The following is a 16,221-nucleotide window of genomic DNA, read 5'->3' as shown; positions in this document are numbered from 1 at the left end:
GTTCGAGAGATAAAGAAGAAGAAGAAGAAGGAGGAGGAGGAGGAGGAGGAGATAGATCAAGTTAATGAACATTGATGGCCGAGGCTTTGGTTGATACGCTTCTCTTTTAGAAAGCATTTTCCTTGCCGTTTCCATCTTCTTCCTTATCAACTTCTGGCAACATGCAATTTGCTTCTTTCATGGTCTCTTGTCGGCCTTCGATGCCATTCGAAGGCATAGAAGGGCGAGTTGGGGTTTCTACAATACCACTTGGATACTGTTGCATCATCGGGTACATGGTAAACATGTCGGAGTATGGCGTGGGGCTATAATATGCCTGACCGAACGTATTATACATGATAGGCCCGCCCTGCGGTGTTATGGGATTAGCCATGAGTGGCTGAATCGGGTGAAACCCATAAGGAGAGCAGGGATAAGGATGAATGAGTGGATAGAAGCAAGATGCGGCTGATTCGGCACCGTAGGCTTGAGGAGTCCTGGTACCGGGCTTCATCGGGCACTTGGTGGGAGTCTCCGCAGGCTTGCTTCCATCTCTAGCCTCGTGCTGAGTTGTTTCGCCGCCGTCTAACTCGCTAGAATGCTCGTTGGGCTCGCTTTTGAAAAACGCATGATCGTGGAATACAGCCTTTGCTGCGGCTTCGGTAGTGGTGGAAAGAGGCTTCAGTCTGTCGACTCCGTTTTGGGCTTCGATGTCAGGCTTCGGCTTCCCATCTCGCACTGGCTCCTTGCGTTTGTTGATACTCTTGTCGTCTACTGCGGCTCGGGGCCGAGACGCCTCTTCGTAATCAAGATCTGATAGTTGGGCATCGTGACTGTAGTTGGAAGCGATCGCGAAAGCGACTGAGGCACCAGAGTTTGCCTCACTTATAGCGGATCCGCTAGTCATGGAGTGGTCACACCGTCTGGCGTCAATCCGAGCAAGGCGAGGAGATCCGTCTGCCTGTGTAGAGAGAGCTATACTTCCGTCCTGGCCCTGATCCTTGGCTCCCTGTGGAAGGAATGACGCTGAGAGCCCTGCAGCGGGAGGAACAAATGTGTTGGCGTCCATGATTCGACTGCCGTGTCCATTGCCACCTTTTCCCCCGTGCCAAGTAGACGGCATGCGGGCGAATGATCCTCGCTGAGGGCCATTGGTGCCGTATGAGGATCCATTGAAGGTTCGTGTACGCTTCCTCTCGACCTTGATGATGTGACCGTCGATCGGCTTGCGATGCTATGCGGAAACGTCAGTGAACACTCGATATGACATGACAAGCGTCAGACTGCAGAACCAACTCACATAATTCATGATAGCATTGTCAACTGCATCGGGACGCACAAACTCTACGAAACCAAAACAAGTCGTAGCAGCTGAAAGCAAAGATTAGCCATGCGTGCGTGACTTGGGAGCATGCAAAGGACATCATGGAACCTACTCCTGCCGCCCGCTTGAGGCACTTTCTTGGTCGCAACCTCGGCGCAGAGCACGTTGCCGCACTGGCTTGCCAGCGTCTTCAACACATCCGCAGCCATATTCAAGGGCAAGTTGCCAAAATATGCCGATCGACGGTCCTTCTCGTATTGTGCGTAGCTCTGCTGGTCGCTTCTCTTGTGCTGCTGGCGCAGTTCGGCCTTGGGATCGTATGCCTCCACGCGGAAAACGGGGTGTTCTTCGAAGGTCTACAATCACGGTCAGCCCAAACTGAGGAAGGGAAACGCAGCGGGCGGTCAGATTCCCAACGTTACCTTGACTACAGCTCGCGAGGAGTCATAGCGCTTATAATGAACGACCATGGCAGGCGGGAACGTCTTCTGGCTGTTGAGGTCCAAGGGATGGACCTTGGCTATTGGGCCCAACGGCCCAAGCAGATCGATGGCTTCTTGTCTAGTAGTTTCGGCGCCCGAGAGCTTGTACACAACATAACAAGCTACGAAACGAGGCAGTCAGTCAAGCATGTCCATGAAACCGGGAGCGGGGGAGGTGCCTACAGTGAGCAGTAGCTTTTTCGACACGGCATGGGCGCCCGAGTATCACTGCTCCGTTTCCGTGATGGGCAGCATTCTCTGCGTCGGCATCGCACTGCCATTCGAGTTAGCCAGATCGTACACTCTTTGTCTCTTCTGATTATCCCTCAGGCTCACGGTAAATTGGCAGAAAGCAAACGGCATCTGACGGCTATCCCGACGAATCTTGACGAAAACAGTGCCGTACTGCGAGAAATACTTGGTGACTTCGATTTCTAGTCTTCGGTCGTCAAATGCTTGGGTCAGGCTTGAACATGGTCGTTAGCAGATGCATAGGGCCGAATCGAGCCACTGTAGCAGTAACTCACTTGGCAACAAACACGCAGGCTGATGATGGATAAATATCTTGGGCATCGATTTGAGGAGGCTCGCGAGGAACCAGAGCCCAGTTGGCATTCCTCTGCGAGGCTTGCGCTTCCCCGTCAGGTGAAGCCTCTTCAAGACTATCCTCGGTCCCTTTCGAGGTGGAATCCTTATAGTCCGTTCCAGATGCTGATGGATCGGTAAAAACATCGTACTTGCTGGCATTTCCAACTTGAAAGGCGAGTGAGCTAGGAGGAAGATGGTAAGTAAAGAATACGGCAAATAAGGGCAGTAAGGAGTGGTCTAAAGATCACCGCATACCTTTCTTCCTCACCACATTTACCGATTTGGTCGATCAGGTTGCCAGACGAAGCCGGCCGCCTAGGACTGTAGATGGGTAAGAATAGGAGGAAGGAAGCTTGAGGAGGGAAAACACAAGGTGTGCAAATACTTACGCAGTATGCTGGTTCAGCAAGTTGCTTGGGCCTGTACAAATCAGCAACAGAGAAGAAGGCATAGAAGATACTGGCTGCTTCATACCAGGGCTGGATGCATTCTCGGTGTCGAACGCAAGTTGACGCAGGACATCGAAAGACGATGCCTTCAGAAGCGTCTTCTTCGGATGACGAAGAGAAGAGTGGGCTGGCATTGCAGGCTCTGCGAAGATATGTTAACAGTCTGTGCACACGAGCGAAGAGAGCTGGAGGAAGGTGAGAGAAGCGGGAAGAGGGCTGAAGAGGAGGTGGGAGCCTATCAACAGCGAGAAAATAAACCCAGCGTATGGGTAGACGGGAAGAGAGTGGTAAGGCAATGGAAAGAAGAAGAGTAGATAGAGGCAGGAAGAAGGGAGAGTCGTGCATGCGATCTCACAAAAACACTCGCCTTTAAGGAGGAATCGAAGTGTTGATTGTTTGCAGCCGACAGGATTGGGGCTGAAGGTACTCGCTCAGCAGGAGAGATGGTGTATGACTCGGAAAGCCTGGGCAAAAGATGACTCAAAGGGCTCAATCAGGTTCTAAATTGCCTTGGACAAGGAGGTTAGCGATGGCAAAGGCGCAAAGAGCTGCGGCTTCTGATGGATCTTTGGCTGTTGAGGATGCGATTGTGATGGTGGCGGATTCGAAAGTTGGGGAAGCGGGAAGAAGAGCAGGTAAACAAAGAAGGTAGAAGGAGATTCTCACCTTTTATCGTGGTGTTGGCCCTTGAACCTCGAACTGATGGCAGTGCTGGCAGATGGCAGAAAGTCAACTCCCGAGAGGCTCGCAGCTGGCAACCCGGTCTGGTGGGCTGAGCCAAGCACCTCTATGGGCAAGACGAGACAAGGCCCCGAGCACAGCTGTGGATTGCCGACAGAACAGATGACAGCAGGTAGGAGGAAGTAAATCTGGCATCTTGTGGGAGGCAGCCTGCAAGGGCTTGTGGCAGAAGCCGTCGTTTCGCCAGCTTCACTCGAGGCATTCGCCTCACAGAGTGAATACAAACAGCACGAAAAGGGCAAAGAGTTTCGACGGCGTTGAGTGAGCACTTCGATATCAAGGTGCCGAGGTGCACCTACGAGTATCAAGACGTCGCTATGTACTACTGCTTGCACAGCTCCGAGACATGTTGATGCAGCCTTGTCGAATGCAATCAACGCTCCAACATGCTCCGAGTCTATACGCCAACTTTCTATAAACGCATTTACTGCCACTGCCTAGTGATACATATACATATGTTGCCTTGTCCCCGCTGCCTCTCATATTCCAAGATTACATTTACATTTTCTTCCCCGGCTTTGCCCCGCGTTGACGACGTTAGAGTCTCCTCCGGGTTCCCATCTCTATCCATTCACGCTTTTGATTTTCGTCTTCAAATCTAACGTGATTTGCTTTGCTTTTCTGTGCTTTGCTGTGCTTATTTCAGTTCGCACACCAAGCATTGGAGCACCTACTTGGACGCTGGCTTCCATCCGGCTCGCCTAGCCTGCTCCTTGTCAATGGCCTCCTTCTCTTCCAGATACGTCTCCAATGTCGTGGGCGCCGTTGTTCCCCAAACTCTCCACGGGCCCGCCTCAAAGGTGACCGCGTTGACCTGCCTTGAGAGCACCACATACTCCACCTTGTCCTGAATCTTGACGCTTCCGGGAATGGTTTCTCCGGTGGACGCGTCATATCGGGACACCTGCTGGGTGGATGAGATGGCAACGACTGCCTGCTCAGTCATGAGGTTCTTGTCGTACATGTTGATCTGGTGGATCTGGTGTGCCGTTCGCTTGGGGTAGAAGAGCGGGCTGTTGTACTTGGTCACCTCGAAGCGGACCCTCTCTCTGGGATTCCGGCGATCGATGGCCGCCATGAGCTTCTTTGCGAAATCGTTGACGCAAATCCTCTCCAGCGTCGCCTTATCTCCCGCGGCAAACGCTTCCAGAACTTCCTGGTACAGAGCCTTGGCCGTGGGCGCAATCTTGCCGCGCCGAGCTTTCCACTGGGGTCGAGTCGTCCAGTTGGGCATGGATTTCAGCTTGAAGTTGAGCAAAGAAACGGTCTCAATCACCCAGTGCCTTAATCGGTGCCATTGGTATTGCGCAAAGTCCGCGGGGTTCAGCGGCAGGCGAGACAGCGGAAGAGATACGAACGTGCCTAGAGGCCAAGGAGTAGGTGTGTCAGTGAGAGTCAGGGGGAAGTCAGCAAGTCACAGCAAGCCACAGCAGAGACATCCTAGCCTGTCTCCTGGCGGAATTGAGCGCAAAGTGCGTGCGAACCTGGAAACAACGGCCCCCCTCCATCCTTGAAGTACTCTGCGTTCGCCATCTTCTGCAGCTGCGAGATGCTCTGCTCTTTCGTCATCTTGCTGGAGCCTGCGCGGGCCGCGCGATCCATTTCCCTCATTGTCCTGCTCCGCGAGGGCTGTGTCGCATATTGCCGGGCAATCTGCGCGGCCAATGGCCTTGCGGCGCATCTTGGAAGAGTGTTTGATCTGCCATAACGGAGAGCCGGCGCCGTGAGGGACCGAATCGTGGGAGCGTGAGACATGGCGGCGAGCGGAACAGCGGGCAATCCGAGGCAATACTGGCAAATCGTCGACTGTCTTGTTCTTTTCTTGTTGTTGTTTTCGAGCCCCGGAATAGAGTGTCGACAGCTTTTCACATCGCCATCATCGGCATCCTCCTACGGATTTCGACGTCTCGAAAATGCCGGCATGGCGTTGAACTTTTGTCAGTGACGGCTGCAAAGTGGGCGGGTTAACGATAACCCGAAAGCCGGCGCACTTCTTCTCTCTCTCATTCCCTTGACCCAAGACAGACGTTTGAGCCTGCAACTCCCGAAGAGGGCCGAGCATCGCTGCTTTTTGCGCATTGGACAGAGCCGAGATAGTCCTTGAAGCCGTCCCTGCTGCACGATCCGTATACTTTGCAGTCTCTCATGTCACTACACTTTAGGTGAGCCGATTGGCTCGTCCGCTGTTAATCTGCCAGCCTCGAGATATCCTGCCAAGGCGAATTCTCTCCTGCTCTCGCTCTGCTTGTCATGATGAGGGCCACGCAGCCGATGCTCGCCAAGGGCTTCCTGGCGCGGAGCTTTGACGAGCTCAAGAGGCGATCCAGCATAGGTATAGTGCCTTATTACCCAGCCGTTGCGCACAATCTCGCCGCATCGTGACCGGAGAGACGGATGTACATTAACTTGAATCGGCTCAGCTAACGTTTGCGTCACCAGCCTGGAACCTCGACGCTGTCAAAGGCCCTTCAGGCCCCCGCCAACTCTACGACTTTCACAGCGCCGAATCCGTCAGTAACTGTATCGTCATGTCCGACACTCTAATCGGCGGCTCTTCCACCAGCCATCTCGACTTTATCCCTGCCACGTCTTCGTCTCCAACGCAACTCCCGGCCTCCTCCTCGGCCTCCTCCTCTCACGCGCGCTTTTACGGCCACATCTCGACCTCACTGCCCCCAGATCGCCTGGCAATCCAGCGAACGGGCTATGCGGCGTTTCGAACCCCGGACCAGCCGCCCACGGCTTTTGGTCGCTCTGTTTGGGATATTGATCCATACACCTATCTCGCATTGCGAATCAAGTCAGATGGTAGGGCGTACTACGTCAATGTTCAGACGGAGAGCGTCGAGCCGACGGATCTGCATCAGCATCGGCTGTTTGCAAAGCGTCCTGGGCAGTGGGAGACGGTCCTAATTCGATGGAATGACTTTGTACGCACAAATCACGGCTTCGTTGTTGAGCCGCAGACGGAGCTCCTAAGACAAAGAGTCCACAGTGTAGGCATTGGGCTGACGGATCGCGTGGAAGGGCCCTTTGAGCTTTGCATTGAGCGGGTGTGGGCGACAAACGGAGCAGAAGAGAAGGCTGCGGCACAGGAAACCAAGCAAGGAGAACTGAAGAATAGGAAAGGCGAGAATATTCAGTGGTGAATAACAGCAGCACGTGGGGTGTGCTCTCGAGGGAGAGACCATGGTGCTCTCGATCAGGAGAGCACATCGATGACGCTCGATTTGCAACCAAGGAAATCTGGGATGGACTGGCGCTCTCCCGGTTCCAGTCACAACTCCCCATCATGGGCCATTGGCCGTGTCCGATACCCCGGGATTCTTGCCTACGTTTGGCTTGCTGGTCATCTAGCACAGGCTTGGCCAGCCTTTCGCCCTGATGTAATCTACCAACCCTGGTTCTGAGCAATTTGCTTTACGACGCTGCAATTCAGTAGGTAATGCCGTTCAGGCGAGGCGACTCTGCCTTGTATTACTTATGTATCAAGGTATACATGTATCAATATCTTACCTGATGTTACCTTACCAAATCCCTCATGCATACTACTACTACCTACTTGGTACCACCATCCTTTCGCTGTCTTGTTAGGAGTCGGGTAAGGTAAGCCTAGGTGGTGACTGCCAAGTTGCAAGTAATCGCTCCGAGATAAAGGAAATGGAAGGTATCGCAGTGCGCACTATGATTCAATGCAGTCAATGCAGGGGCACTCTTTGTATGACGTCTCTGATTATTTGAATTCTGATGGGGTATCATTAACCTCGTGTCGAAACCAGGCCTGGGCCTGCTACCGTGACTCATGCTACCTATAAACCACTGCCAAACGATTCCAGATTCCCGTTTCCCCCTACCACTATAGTACAAGCCTGGGCGCAAATGCAATGCCAAATGGGAAAAAAAAATGAAAAAAGAGCCGTGTTCCCCCCGCCCGCTCCCTTGCGCAGGGAACCGACGTGCGGGCATATCGGGGATCGTATCATCAGGCCGCTCGGTTCAGAACGTGTAGAAGAACTCATTGTGAGGATTGTAATGGTTGTTGGGTTGTGGCAAACCGGCAGCAGGTGCTACTACTTCTGGAGCGTTAGCAACTCTGGTGATTTAGCTGTCAAGAACGTGTGGGGGGAAAACGCACCTCTGTCGCCCTCATTCTCCTTGTAGCCCAGCATCTTATCAAAGTCCCAAGGATTGTCGAGGTCGAACGTATCGCTCTCAGTCATGGCGAAGTAGTCCAGATGAGGCATCTCGGCTTGGTATGGCTGTGCAACCGTTGAAGAGGAGGCGTAATTGTAACTCTGTCGTGGGTCTGGGTATGTGAACTGCAGAGGCAGGTGGCTCACTGTGTTGAGATCGTCGACCAAATGAGACTTGACCCCAAGAAATGCGACCCGTTCTTCTTCGTAATGGTCGCCTAGAAGCTCCTCCCCTGCTTGGAACGGGATATGTTCCAACCACTTCCATGACCTCTGCCTGATATTTCTCACACACTCTCCTCGTCTTCTTTTACTTCTGCTTCTTCCTCTTCTTGTGTTTGCCATTTCTTTCTTCTATTTTTTTTCTTTCTTTTCTGTTCCTTGTGGTTCTCCTTTGCTCTTCAGTAGCAGTAGCGAGCATTGAGTAGCAGTACCTAACTGAACTTATGGATGCGAGAAAAAGGCGTCCCAGTCTCCGTCAGAACTTTGAGTGCCATTTGAATTGTTTTGAACCCAGCTCTGCTGCCATGCACCCAAGAACACAGTAGCGTCTTGAGTTATGCCAATTTCAGGGTCCGGCATAGAAATGGGGGCATTTCCTACGCTCATGGGGAAAAACTCATTGCTTAGTGGCCACTCGCCAGTTCCAGAAGCGAAACTGTCTTGTGAAAGTTCTTGGCCATTAGGCAAGGAATAAGTTTGGTCGTGATGGTAAAGTTGAGAGTTCGAAGGTACAGCCGTTTCTCCAAATGTGAAATTTATCTGAGCTTGCGATTCAGATGGTGACACCATAGCTGTCTGGGCGCCAAAGAGGAGTTGTTCTTGAAGCGGTTGCTGAATTTGGCCTGTTGAGTATTGCCCCATTGCGTTATGTGATTGCGATTGATAGAGCAGTGATGCAGCTTCATGAGGATGTGCAATCTCTGTAGAAAAGTGGCCAACAGGTTGCTGGCGCCATTCGCTTTCAGGAGCTAGAGATGGAGAATGTTAGAAAAGAATGCTAAGCTTTAAGGAAGAAACTATACCGTTGTCAGTGTACTCGTACACAAAGGTGGAGCAATATTTTCGAACATCCTCCTCGGTTTTACATTGACGGAGATCGAATGCCATGACCTCTGCGCCATCCAACACGTATGTGAGAGAGATGGCATCCCCTTCCTGATCCTGGACTGTCCAGTGACCACCCGGGCGTGGCTCCAGAGCTTTGAGAGCTGTAATTGGCGGAAGTTTCGAAGTCGACATGACTGTAGGATTCAAGTTACTACAGTAGTTGATGAAGATGGTATGCGGAAATAGTCTTGTCTGTGTGGTGATGAAGAAAGATTTCCAGAGTGCTATGATTGAGAATCAGTGGGTTGTTGGAGATGAGGGTAACAGGTCTGCGGAGAGACCACCTAAAGTTGGTGGATACTCCTTCAGGCTGCTTAGAATTCACCGTCTACAGGTGAGATAAAAGTGAAAGATTGAGGTGAGTAGACGCTTGCGCCAATAATCCCACCTCACTCTTTAGTCACTCAGTTGCATTTCAGATGCTGTGCAGAAATAAGGTGAAAGTTTTCTGGGGGAAAGGACCCACGGCACCATTTATATGTTTACGTATGTGGATATCCGCTAAGTACGCCTGCTGTTTGTGTTGGCTCATGCTGAATTCATTATCAGCTTCTGCCACAAAGTCGATCGTTATCATGGAACTGACGCATGAGAAACCGACTACCATGCTCAGGTTCTCTGCAAATAATCTGTACATAGCCTTTTTGGGGATCTCAGACTTAAGAAACGGAGGAAAGCACACGGTCCAACGCCAGCTGTTGCTCCATGAACATTGCGCGCCCGGGATTATATGAACTGCATTCGCTTCCCTGAACCCGCTGACATGAGTAATTTCGTCGTTTGGCGAAACCGAGACAGACAAGAGGTGGTCTGGCTTATTATTTGCTTGGGGACTGAACAGCTACTGGTAACATTTACTTGAAGCAACTGGCACTTTCATCCCCTTGCAAAACTGTCTTGACCTGGAGCAAAACTTCATGCTCATTTGGGTGAGATATTGCCTCGAAAGTCAATGTGCAGATCCGGAGAACGTACTGCTGGCGTGCGAAATGAAGATATGTTCACGGTGGGCGTATCGTTACGGCAAGATGCACACCCTGCAGACGATGGCTTGAGTGGGTCTGCTAAAATTCAGCCCCAACATCTCCGTTTCTCAGCATGTCGTTGGCATGGAGAAAAGTCCAAGGCCAGAAGGCTAAAGGGTGGCGCTTGGAGGGAGTGTGAGAAAAATAAAAAGAGGTGGGGAGTGCGCACTGACCTGTCACGACCTAAATAAGGGTGGTTGGGGGTATTCAGATTCACATCACTTGGCAGCTCTCAATGAGGTAGTGCCCAGTAAGGTGAATTCACCATGGCAGATTCCAGTTCACTTGCAGCTCACCATCCACCCACAGCCTTTTAAATTCTTCAAGTGCTAAGGTTCCGGAAACATTTCTGACTTTAGGATTTCCCAACTCCTGCATTACTTTCTTCATCTCCCATCTTGACGGCCCTCATACCTTCACGATACGATATAGCCCCAGAGAAAGATCGCATACAGCTACCAACCCGCAACTATGGACCTCGCACAGCCGATAGCTTCCCAGAACACGCAGACTGCAGTCTATCTCGCCGGGATTTGGGATGGCCTGAAGGAGCAGATCAACCCTTTTCTCCAAATTCTGTGCATCAATGGTAACACCTACCGTATGTTGGATAGCCATGGCAGACGCTATGTGGCCAAGAAATTCATGTAAGTTCAGTGTCAACGATCTTGCTTTCGGCTTGGTTCTAATATCATCACAGGGAGCATGCAAAGGAAGCTGTTATGTTTTGCCGCGATGGCAATGGAGAAGACCGCCACTATCTTGGCGCACCCCGGTATTTCATCGCCAATGGTGGTGTTGTGCATTCCCCTGATGGCCTGGAGCCATTTTGGACCATGGACGACGGCTCGATTCGTCTCGAAACCGCCGCAGTCTGCTCGCCTTCAATTCCGGCAAAGCCAACCAAGATCCCACGACCTCCTAATGCATACATCTTGTACCGCAAGGATCGTCACAACATGGTCAAAGCTGCCAATCCTGGTATTACCAATAATGAGATCTGTAAGCTTTCCCGAAGTTTTTGAGCTTCATCTGCTAACCTATGCCTTTACGCAGCTCAAATTCTAGGGCGAGCTTGGAACCAAGAATCGAGGGAAGTCCGACAAAGATACAAGGAGATGTCGGAGGAAATCAAACTTGCCTTGCTTGAGAAGCACCCGGACTATCAATACAAGCCGCGCAAATCGTCCGAGAAACGCCGCCGCGCTCGCCGCCAGCAAGGAAATGCTATTCTGGTCGAGGCCAACCTTGCAGACCCCTCTCCCGACAATGGCGCAGTTGAGGATGACCACTCCGTGGCTGCGGCATAGTTGTCATGGCCAGATAGTACAAGTGCCTTCGCCGTGAACTTCTGTGGCTGATTGATACTCTGCCTTATTGTCTCCATGGTAAGGCCAGAATAACAAAATCAAAAAATCAACTCAGCTAACAGACTACAGATAAGTTCAGATCTAGGCTGGATGCCACGGGCAGTATCGGGCGCGGTGCAAAGTAGATCCCAAGTTCTCGCAACAGGCGGAACTTGCACCGCTCATATTCTTCGACATCTTTCAGCAATTCTGTTTTAGCATAACTAAATCAAAACTCTGTGAGTGCGACTCGCTATCTCTTCGACCTAGAAAGCACGATGGCTAATTCATTGATGTTTGCACAGCAATCCTCATCTCTGTGGAGGGAAGAAAAAACACCCCACGTCAGACCTTTTCGGAACCATGCGCGGAGCAAGAAAAGCGCAATTACACACGGTAATATATCAGGGAGCCTCAGGCGAAGAAAAATATCGGAGAGCAAGCTGTGGCTTTCCTACCACTGGGTCAAGCATGAAGACCAAGCAGCGTACCTAAGATATCCACTAGTCTTGGCTTTCATAGGGTTCCGAGCCTGGCCACCTGCTATACCGACTGCGTAATAGACATGTTTCACATTCTCCTCGGTAGTTAACTGAAATGGATTTGATCTCGCATTATGCTACCTTCTGCAACTTCTCGATTTGCAGCTTCTGCTTCTCTTCCCGTACGTAGCCTCCCACCTCCTATCGGTCTGTCAACGGTTAATAGAAGTATGTCGTAGGTCCTAATAGTCCGCGCAATCCACTATCTCTAGTTATAGAGATACCAATACCTTTGGGACTGCGAACCAGCATGTTGGGAGGAATCCATAAGAGAGGTCAGGGCTCGCGAAAGTGTTTAAGGCAGCGAACACGACAGGTTGTGGTCACATTGAGAGAAAAATGCCGCGTCCACTCGTCCTTCCCATGTTCCAAAAATCAAAGCTGGTTCAAATGCAACTGGCGCTATGTTACGAAGGTGATCCGTTCCAATCGCTACTCCAGATGAAAGTACCGCACCGCCACTCAGAGCCTCGTTCTTTCTCGCCGGAAGGACCTAGCGGCCGGGCGCAGATATAGAACGACCTTCCTGTAGCAAGCGTCAGCCACCAGTTTGTCTGCGCACGTGGTCACACGCAGATTCTTGAGCGCAATACTCGGGGGGTTCAGGCAAACAACAAAGGTAGTCAAGGGCGTGCCTCCATCACACAGTCTAGCAGCCAACACCATCTACTAAAAGTAGAGGGGTGTGGGCAGCAAGCAGGACTAACGAGTACGAGCAAAGGGAGCAAAGGCAAAAAGCATAAAAATAGCTCGCGAATCGCTGCAGCCAGCTTTGGAGCAGCAAATTGGACGAGTGGAAACGAAAGAGAAACAGGACAAGGGCACAAGAAGGGGAGTAGAGGCCTCAACTTACCACAATTGACTCCGGGCCTCTTCGTGACGAGGCTGATGCAGGGTTCATTATGCTCGCAGCGGGGCAGCTTCCGCCTTCCGAGGATTTTCGACCAGGATTCCTTTGCTAGAATCGGATCAAATACCCTGTCAACTTCCATCGGAAGGGTGGAGGCTTCCAGGGCTGGGCTCATTGCATCCGGGGTATCCTCTGGCCAATTATCGCCGCTGCTCTCTAGCGGCAATTTGTCAGTCGCAGAGGTTAGCTCGGCCTGGTGTGACGACAGGGGCTCAGAGGGCAGTGCTGCTGCCGCCGCTGTTGTTTGCTTGCAAGAAAACAGGGCGCTGGTGTTGGCGCTGGCACTCGTGGTGGCGTCACCATCTCTTCTCCCCGTCACCCGCTTGGTGGATGAGGGCTGAAAAAAGCCCTGCAGAGTCGTCTGCCCTTTTGTACCAGCGCGAGAGCTTCTGGCATTCCTCCTTTCCGTGGCGCCCAGGCAAGCGCTGCTGCTGCTACTCCTGCTGAGAGTAGTGGTACGAACAGTAGGAGCAGTGCTCGTAGCAGCACCGTCGTCGATCACCTTGTTTCGCTTCGGAGAGGGTGGACAAGCACGATCGACACACCCCGCAGCACGTTTTGCGGACGATGGGGTCGATGGCGCCTCTGCCCCCGACTGAGATAGCGATTCTGATCTTGCGGAGTGCCTAGCGTCGCTCAATCCGAGTCCATGATCAGCAGCATGGCTCGTCTTCGTCTTGCCCCCAAGCCGCTCTGGGCGCGCCCAGTCGCCCGCTGGCTCTCCTTCCGGGGTAGATTCACTTGCATCCAGTGACGATGAACAGCTCGACGGTTTAGCGCCAGACCTCTTCGTGAACATGTCCCGGATGCTCTGTCGCCGGTCAAACTCAGGAATTAGCTTGGCTGACATGGGAAGAACGTCCTTCGGGTGCCATTCCCGGAGGCGTCGCCCATCTCTGTCAACCATGCCCGCTGGGTTGACAAGGTGCAACAGCGACACCTTTTCTTTTCCAGTCGTCACGACGTCGGCTAGCGTGGCAAAGACTGGGCAGTGATCAGATCCCATCAGGCCTTCTTGGATGTCGGCCTCCGTGAACCAGTCCCTCAGCCCATGGCTGCAGAGCACGTAGTCGATCCGGCTGCCGTTGTTGGCCGGTCGTGTGTTTCGCTTCGTGTCCCAACATGTGTTCATGCCTTCTCGTGCGGGGTGGAATTCTCTGCACAGATCCCACAGCACAGGCTGCTCCCGCCCTTCGTCGCGATCTCCTTGCACCGTGCCTCCAAAGACCAGATGATTGAAGAGTCGGCGCGAGGGCAGGTTCATCCACTCTTCCATGCTCAGGCCTTCTTTTCGAAGGTTCTCGACAATGTTGGTGGAGTCGGCCGCGGCGCGACTGACATTCAGGTCCCCCGCCAAAATGACCTGCTTACCCTCAGCGACCAAGTTTCGCACCCTAGCGTCCAGGGCCTGGAGAAACTCCATGCGAAATTCCACTCTTGACTCATCGCGGTTAGCTGGACTGTAAACACCCAGGAGCACGAAGGCGGGGAATTCGAGAATAACGCATCTACCCTCGGAATCCAGCAGCAATTCGTCAATGTTTCCTGAGAGTTGCTCTGGCCTGGGGTAACCCCCGATCCGTTGGTCGTCGGGTAGGTTTCGAAACTGCGTTGATGATTTGGGAGGACAGAGCACACCCAGTATTCCTTCTTCGGCCCTGATGGGTGCACAAGTGGCATTTCGTGTGTATATGGCAACGCCAGAGTATCCTTGGCACACCATGTCAACTGCTGCTCGTGCTGTAGGTCGGGTGCCAAAGCTGCACCAACATACCTTTCTTGTGCCTAGGCAGACTAAAGTATGCATCCCATCCAGGAACCAAAACCATATCATCCGTCAAGTCCTTGCGCTGGATCTTGGTCTCCTGCATTATGACAATGTCGGCTTCGAGGAGATCGAACATAGCCTAGGTGAAGTGTTGTCAGCAGCATGTCCCATCTCTGCTTGACCACGCCCAATTGCAGGGCTATACGGACCTGAAAAGTACGCTTTTCTCTCCATGGCTGATACCCAAATGGGTTCCTGTCATGGTATGAGCATACACGACCGGTGAGACGCTCTGCTGCGGGATCTTCATCTTCGGAGAGAGCGATACAGACCTAATGCCGTTGACTTGAGTCATTCTATCAGCGACTTGCTATGGCCAAGGGCTACCTAGTCAGACAGGAGAGCTTACCATTCCACGTCGTGATGCGGAATCCCATTTTATCCCGGAGAAATGCTCAGGTTTCGAGGTCTATAACAGTCTAGCAACTCTTCCACGAGGCGTCGCAACGAGAGCATCCCGGTCCGGTAGGTTCACCGCATGTAAGCACGAATTGCTGACGGTAAGAGCGAGCGTTGCTGAGGGAGAGGATCGTGTGTAGCCGACGCTGAAGAGCGTTCAGGAATTGTTACATTAGATGGATCGGTGTGTGTTGGTCACGCTCGTACGCCCTGCCAATGCGTCGCAACTAAAGGTGCAGGAGATGAGGTAAGTATCGGCCGGGGAAGATGGTGGAGCTGCCCCATCGCAACACCGCGAGACCTCGCATGATGTGCTCGCGAATACGTCACGAGATCACGTGACTTATCAAGCTGCGTGGCGCCTGGAGATTGAGGCATCCATCCATGGCCAGCTCTAGCCGAGCTCCATCGAATATGACCTGATCTCACATTCTGCACTTTATACCCGAGACTCAAGACGTCGCCGTCGAATCGAAACCGCCCACGATGTTTGCTGCCCGACAGGCCACCCGCAACGCCTCGCGCTTTGCTGCGCAGCTGCGCACTCCCATGCAGCGCCGCTTTGCCAGCACTGCCGAGAACGAGTTCATCACTGAGCGCCAGCATATCAAGGAACACGCCAAGGTCACCGCTGGTGAGTGTCCAAGGCCCCGGACGCCCCAATTGCGCTTGGGAGAGCAGCTGTCTAACTTTGTGTGTCTAGAGCTTTGGAAGAAGATCTCCATCTAGTACGTCTGCTACCCGTCCTCGACTGAGCGAATTTCTCCCTGCCTCGCCCGGTGGTCAATGAGGGCAAAAGTCCTCGAATGCGCCGGGCTCGTTTGGATCATTACGGAGAGAGCTGACAAGGTTGAAGCGGCGTCATCCCTGCACTGGTCGTTGCTGGCGCCAACGCCTACTGGCTGTGGAATGAACACTGGGAGCACTGGAGCCATCTTCCCCCTCTGCCAGAGCGCACCGAGTATCCCTACCAGAACATCCGCACCAAGAACTTCCAATGGGGTGATGGTGATAAGGCGAGTCGCTCCCCCCATTATGCTATTGAACCGCATGCTAACAAAATATTACAGACTATTTTGTAAGTTTAGCATGCGTTCGTTACACACGAGTGTATCCCTCCTACGATCCACTTCCCTTTAAGTATTCACCATGAGACGGGAATCGTGCGCTAACCACACTGCAACACGAAAGCTGGAATGACAAGGTCAACTACCACAACAAGGACAAGACCAAATAAGCTGCAATAGGGGGCTTTTTGGAGGAAAACTGCCGATAACTGTAGACTACCCTTCTTGGGACCGA

The 16,221-nt window shown here is 52.4% G+C and overlaps 7 protein-coding genes across 7 annotated transcripts; 3 read left to right on the top strand and 4 right to left on the bottom strand.

Annotated features, from left to right (window-relative positions):
- Positions 1–106: 106 nt before the first annotated feature.
- Positions 107–2,956, bottom strand: CCMA1212_004767 (uncharacterized protein; the record flags this gene model as incomplete). The annotated part of the gene is made up of 10 exons (XM_073702057.1): positions 107–1,213; positions 1,280–1,350; positions 1,416–1,659; positions 1,726–1,907; positions 1,969–2,059; positions 2,122–2,251; positions 2,313–2,555; positions 2,629–2,694; positions 2,763–2,793; positions 2,848–2,956. The coding sequence occupies 10 exons, from the start codon at positions 2,954–2,956 to the stop codon at positions 107–109; spliced, it is 2,274 nt and encodes a 757-aa protein (XP_073559869.1).
- A 1,277-nt stretch (positions 2,957–4,233) lies between these two features.
- Positions 4,234–5,318, bottom strand: CCMA1212_004766 (uncharacterized protein; the record flags this gene model as incomplete). The annotated part of the gene is made up of 2 exons (XM_073702056.1): positions 4,234–4,925; positions 5,048–5,318. 2 exons carry the CDS (start codon positions 5,316–5,318, stop codon positions 4,234–4,236), a joined length of 963 nt encoding a protein of 320 aa, XP_073559870.1.
- A 495-nt stretch (positions 5,319–5,813) lies between these two features.
- Positions 5,814–6,712, top strand: CCMA1212_004765 (Complex I intermediate-associated protein 30; the record flags this gene model as incomplete). The annotated part of the gene is made up of 2 exons (XM_073702055.1): positions 5,814–5,895; positions 6,003–6,712. The coding sequence occupies 2 exons, from the start codon at positions 5,814–5,816 to the stop codon at positions 6,710–6,712; spliced, it is 792 nt and encodes a 263-aa protein (XP_073559867.1).
- An 847-nt stretch (positions 6,713–7,559) lies between these two features.
- CCMA1212_004764 (uncharacterized protein) lies at positions 7,560–8,998 on the bottom strand (the record flags this gene model as incomplete). Its single annotated transcript, XM_073702054.1, has 4 exons — positions 7,560–7,630; positions 7,699–7,989; positions 8,290–8,727; positions 8,782–8,998. The coding sequence occupies 4 exons, from the start codon at positions 8,996–8,998 to the stop codon at positions 7,560–7,562; spliced, it is 1,017 nt and encodes a 338-aa protein (XP_073559868.1).
- Positions 8,999–10,362: 1,364 nt separating this feature from the next.
- Positions 10,363–11,201, top strand: CCMA1212_004763 (uncharacterized protein; the record flags this gene model as incomplete). Its single annotated transcript, XM_073702053.1, has 3 exons — positions 10,363–10,538; positions 10,592–10,893; positions 10,948–11,201. The coding sequence occupies 3 exons, from the start codon at positions 10,363–10,365 to the stop codon at positions 11,199–11,201; spliced, it is 732 nt and encodes a 243-aa protein (XP_073559874.1).
- A 988-nt stretch (positions 11,202–12,189) lies between these two features.
- CCMA1212_004762 (uncharacterized protein) lies at positions 12,190–14,815 on the bottom strand (the record flags this gene model as incomplete). The annotated part of the gene is made up of 5 exons (XM_073702052.1): positions 12,190–12,308; positions 12,636–14,402; positions 14,467–14,599; positions 14,670–14,715; positions 14,793–14,815. 5 exons carry the CDS (start codon positions 14,813–14,815, stop codon positions 12,190–12,192), a joined length of 2,088 nt encoding a protein of 695 aa, XP_073559876.1.
- Positions 14,816–15,405: 590 nt separating this feature from the next.
- CCMA1212_004761 (Cytochrome c oxidase subunit 6A) lies at positions 15,406–16,156 on the top strand (the record flags this gene model as incomplete). Its single annotated transcript, XM_073702051.1, has 5 exons — positions 15,406–15,553; positions 15,623–15,647; positions 15,776–15,927; positions 15,990–15,997; positions 16,124–16,156. The coding sequence occupies 5 exons, from the start codon at positions 15,406–15,408 to the stop codon at positions 16,154–16,156; spliced, it is 366 nt and encodes a 121-aa protein (XP_073559871.1).
- Between the last annotated feature and the right edge of the window lie 65 nt (positions 16,157–16,221).

This window comes from Trichoderma ghanense, assembly GCF_004382785.1.
Source record: "Trichoderma ghanense strain CCMA-1212 chromosome Unknown scaffold_4, whole genome shotgun sequence".
Lineage (NCBI taxonomy): Eukaryota > Fungi > Ascomycota > Sordariomycetes > Hypocreales > Hypocreaceae > Trichoderma > Trichoderma ghanense.
Note: the sequence above shows the minus strand (reverse complement) of the source record. Positions and strands in the feature narration are given on the sequence as shown.